Source organism: Habropoda laboriosa, unplaced genomic scaffold, assembly GCF_001263275.1.
Source record: "Habropoda laboriosa isolate 0110345459 unplaced genomic scaffold, ASM126327v1 scaffold527, whole genome shotgun sequence".
In the NCBI taxonomy this organism is placed as follows: domain Eukaryota; kingdom Metazoa; phylum Arthropoda; class Insecta; order Hymenoptera; family Apidae; genus Habropoda; species Habropoda laboriosa.
The window spans coordinates 276,715-282,147 of record NW_017100643.1 but is presented as its reverse complement, the minus strand read 5'-3'; the positions used below and the strand labels follow the sequence as shown (position 1 = coordinate 282,147).

At 32.5% G+C, this 5,433-nt stretch overlaps 1 protein-coding gene across 1 annotated transcript in view; it reads left to right on the top strand.

Annotated features, from left to right (window-relative positions):
• Positions 1-454: 454 nt before the first annotated feature.
• The window catches only part of LOC108576800 (protein argonaute-2-like), a 10,762-nt gene continuing 5,783 nt past the window's right edge, over positions 455-5,433 (top strand). Inside the window, exons 1-3 of the mRNA XM_017939860.1 lie at positions 455-685; positions 3,508-3,826; positions 3,908-4,259. Of these exons, the coding sequence (XP_017795349.1) occupies positions 470-685; positions 3,508-3,826; positions 3,908-4,259 (887 nt within the window). The 5' untranslated portion in view covers positions 455-469. The remainder of the gene's footprint in view (positions 686-3,507; positions 3,827-3,907; positions 4,260-5,433) is intronic.

Below are 5,433 nucleotides of genomic sequence, written 5' to 3'. Positions count from 1 at the left end.
TTAATAATGTTTCCCTATGTTATTTATGACAACTTTTTGCTAAAGTTTGGGTGAAAAAATTGTTTTAGATTGTAGAAACAATTTTATTTCGTTAATACTTTATGAAATTATCTTAAATTTTTCGTGTGATGTTAACTGAATATTTATTAGAAGTTACACAAGGGTAGACAAAAATTGCATTTGATTTTAAAAGAATAATAATATTATGTTTATAAATTCAAAATACATATGGAAGCTAGAATAGAAAGCCGAGAAATGTGAGGAAGTATATCATTGATATAAGATAGATCTCCAATTTATAATGAACTTATTGAATCTTTTTGTTATAAGGAATTTATATTATTTCAGAATACTTTGTAATCTTGAAGCACCTTATATATATTAATTTTATATGATAGTTTTATATATATTTTTTTTTCAGGTGTGTAATATTGTCGCTGGACAACGTTGCATCAAGAAATTGACTGACATGCAGACATCTACTATGATAAAAGCTACAGCTCGCTCTGCTCCAGATCGTGAACGAGAAATAAACAACTTAGTTAGAAGAGCTGATTTTAACAATGATGTATATGTTCAAGAATTTGGTCTGACAATATCAAACAGTATGATGGAAGTTAGAGGTCGTGTTCTGCCTCCACCTAAACTACAGTACGGAGGGCGCGTAAGTTCCCTCAGTGGACAGGTGAGAAACTTCCAACTCAATCAGTCAGGTCTAGCCAAATCACACATTTGCAGAGGCTCTTATATTATGTCTGGTAGGCATATATTTTTGTGGCACTGCATAACATAGAGTTGTTAACTATATTCTAACTTTTCTGATTTGAGGAGAAGAAATATAAATAATATTCTTGCGCTCATTGTTTATCATGAAATTTTTAGTAAATAGTTAAATTTCTTTCTGAGATTTGTACATTTTCTATATTGAAACAAGAATCTTAATAAGTATGATTTCATGTGAAAGAATATAAGTTTTGTCATACTTAACCCTCGGCTCTTCGTTTGGACCCAGTACCATCGTGCGAGGGTTAAATTGATAATACATTTAGCCTTAACCTTTTCTACTTGAAATAAATAAATAAGTAAATAAATAAATAAATAAATAAATATACAGGGTCACCCAATTAACTCAGAACCCGCGCGCGCGAAAACAGATAAGAATGGCAACAGCGTTACAAGTATTCTCACTACTACAATTATATGTCGATACATCTGCTACCTATGAGTTGTTGCTAAAAGTGTAAGGTTGTGTGGATGTTAGTAGAGGACACAAGGTGCTTTTGACTGCCGCGAGAAAATTTCAAATGCACGTAACAAATGAGGAAGAAAACGATAATCATTTTTCTCTTTTCATGTTCACGAAATATCGCTACAAACTCGTCCGTTCGTGTGCGCTTCCCTATATAACTCAATCTAGTTACTTGCAAAAGTAATTGTGCAATTACAATGTAATTACTTGCATTCTTACAAACATCATGAGTTGTACATTATAAACATTACAGAACGTATTTAATGTTCGCTGCCATCTGAATATCGTAAGAGCGCATTCCGTGCGCATTTAACTGTTACGTCGAATGTGAAATCCTCCTGCGGCAGTCAAAAGCACTTTGGGTCCTCTACTAATATCCACACAACCTTATACTTTTAGCAACAGCTCATAGATAGCAGATTTATCGACATATAATTGTAGTAGTGAGAATTCTTGTAGCGCTGTTGCCATTCTCATCTGTTTTCGTGCACGTGAGTTTTGAGTTAAGTGGACGACCCTGTATATATATATATACAGGGTGTCTGTTTTTAGCTGGACACAGTGGACTATCTCAGAAGGAACTTAAGCTATCGAAAAAATGTTCTTACAAAAATTGCTTGGTATGGTGGGGAATATCATGTGGTATAAATAGTTTTTTTTTGCAGGTGGAGTAGTAGGGAAGATTTCAAGGTCAAGTTTATTTTTTTAAATGGAATGCTATATATTTTTCTATGTCATAGAAAGGTGCCATATTAAGTCATTTTATTTTATGAAAACTTATAAAATCGTGAAGAATTTGTATTAGTGATACAGTCAAGTAAATTTAGCTGGCCGAAAGCGTGTGATACGTGTTGACCAGACTCCCCGATTCTTTACTACTTTACAAATTTTTCATAAAACTAAATGACTTCGTGTAGCATATCTTTAAATTTGTCCCAACAAACGCTATAATATGAAAAAATATAGCGTTCTGTTTAAAACATTAAACTTGACCTTGATATCTCCCCTATTACTTTACCCGCGAAAAAACTATTTATATTACATTATGTCCCCATCATACCAAACAACTTTTGTAAGAACATTTTTTCAGTAGCTTCAGGTCCTTCTGAAATAGTCCACCCTACCCAGTTAAAAAAGTCATCCTATATATATGTATGTACTTATAATAAAATGAACAGTTACCAAATGAATGCATGGGTTCTAGACCTGGTTGATTTTGGTATATGGACTGTTACTGTAATGAAAACAAATTATTTTTATAAAATTAATAAAACTTAAATAGGTAGATATATTTTTTATGAAATGGGCTTGGTTACATTTTAGTTTAAGTCTTATCTAATCCATGCTGATAGTCCACTGTGTTCTTCATTTCTGCCTTTACTGTTTAATTTCTAACTATAATCTTTCTTTTTCTTTTCTATCTTTGCCAACCATTCTTCTACTCTCGCATTTCTTCTCCTGCTTAAAACCTTTGGTACTCTATGTACTCCTCTTTCTGTCTTCTTGCATTCGCTTATCCATGTTCCAATGATACCTGTCTTATCCCGTGCAACTCGCATCTTCTTGCTTGCGCTTCTTCCCAATACCTATCCTGCTTTTCCAAATTCTTACATCTCACTCTTGCTATCCTCTCCTGTTTTCCACTCTCTCCTCCTTCTTTCAAATATTACGACCAGCTTTTTCTGGTAGTAGCTGTTTGCACTTGCCCGTCTTCTTTTCATCCGCTCATTTCTCCGTCCACTTTTACTTTATCGACATCTCCCTTTAATTACCTAACTTAACTTTCTACATTCCTAATCTCATTTTTCTGCTTTATATCTTATATCCTTTATTTTTTCTTCAACCCTGAAACTTCCTCCAAGTCCAATAGAACTTGAATAGAGGAGATAATTATTTTTTAGTACATTATTTCATTCTATAAATTAAAATTCGATTTGTTATTGATATAGTTTGCATTACATGTACAGTCCAATATCACTAGCTACAGCCTGATGCTATCAGTTCTGTTCTATGCAGTAAAAAAATTAAACTATTGTTTATTTACTTTAATTTATTCTTGCAGTTTTTATAAATTTTTATTTTTATTTTTTCATAAGTAATGTTTACCTTGCTTCTGTATAAAAAAGGATAAAGAAACAATGATTGCATGAATTGTATAGATATACTGGTGCATCTTCCTTGTTTATTTGTTCTGATAAAAAATATATATTATGATATTCTATGATATATTTCTTTTTTATTATTTTCTTTTGCTAAAGACGAAGCAGCAGGCTATACCTAATGGCGGTGTTTGGGATATGCGTGGCAAGCAATTCTTTACGGGTGTGGAAATCAGAGTATGGGCAATTGCTTGCTTCGCACCACAAAGAACTGTACGGGATGACGCAATACGTAATTTTATAGCACAATTACAAAGAATAAGCAATGATGCTGGGATGCCAATTATTGGGCAACCATGTTTTTGTAAATATGCTACTGGGCCTGATCAAGTAGAGCCCATGTTTAGATATTTAAAAGCAACATTTTCATCACTGCAACTTGTTTGTGTTATATTACCTGGAAAAACGCCTGTATATGGTAATTGTACATTTTATATTTTAAAATATGAAGTGTCAGTAACATTATTCTACATACATTGTATATTTTATTTACCTGCAGCTGAAGTTAAAAGAGTAGGAGATACATTGTTGGGCATGGCAACACAGTGCGTACAAGCAAAAAATGTGAATAAAACATCACCACAAACATTGTCTAATTTATGTCTAAAAATCAATGTAAAATTAGGTGGTATTAATAGTATTTTAGTACCCACTATTAGGCCGAAGGTGTTTGATGAGCCTGTTATATTCTTTGGGGCTGATGTAACTCATCCTCCTGCTGGAGATAACAAAAAACCTAGTATAGCTGCAGTAGTTGCTAGCATGGATGCTCATCCATCTCGATATGCAGCTACTGTTAGGGTTCAACAACATAGACAAGAAATTATTCAGGAACTTAGTTCAATGGTGAGGTAAGTAAATTGTTACTCAAATAACAAAAATTAGTTTATTTAGTGTAGAAAAGTGTATGATATATGTAAACTGAGTCTTATGAAAAGATTTAAATAATTATTTATAAACTGTGAAAAATAGACAACAATAATATATACATAAAATATTCATGCAGAAAATTGTATAGAAAATGTCATACAAAGTAAACAAATATTTTTATCGAATTACATTTTCTTTTAAACAAATGATCGTGACCAGAATCAATAAGATTTTATGGTTATGCTTATTTATTTAAATAAAATAAATTATTAGTACGTTATACTCCGTGTATCACACGCTGAATTTTCCATTCAGGCTGTTTGATATTTTAAGTATAAACAGATGCATTGTCATAAAATATTTCATATTATCGGTTGATATATTATTATCATGTAAAAAGTGATTATTACATCGCATACCATCGATGATACACGCGGCGTAGCGATCAGGTTTGAGTCATTTGATTATAATCAGCACTGCAAAATGCCACAAAATTGAAAGGAAAGAAGGCACACTGTCGATAACAAGGCAACATTGCACTTTTTGTTATAAGGAAAATGCATATACATACAGTATTTTTGTCGCGTTAGCTGGTCGCGGCTCGTGACTACATCTCGAGTATGTTTCTTCTCCATTGAGTGCTAGTGGGATACGGATACCTGATACGAAATATCGAGGTCCTTGTTTAATTTAGATATGTAATGTCGGAGGCTCACTTCACGAAGCCAGTTCTAAGAACTGGTGGTGATAGCGACGGCCAGCTAGCAAGGCGAAATCTTGACCAGCTAATGCGACAGTTATACTGTATATCAATTGGCAAGAAATACACAAGTAGCGACATTCTTTAGTGATTACCCTAATCAACTCCATTTATGAATACCTTATTTAAAAAAAAAAACAAAAACAACATGCTTTTTTAATTATCAACTTTTAATATAAAAGTATTTGGTTTACTTTATACTTTTTCTATGTTCTGTATTTTTGTTTAATTATAAATTATTTAAATAAGCTTATTTGTTTTGCCTACACTGCATTTTGTACGTTGTTTCTTTAATTGAATAATAATATATTTCTCAATCTTAAATTTATCATAAAATATACGTTTCGGGCTCATATAATAAATGCGCCAGCGTGGGCCATTGGTAGTACACGCGG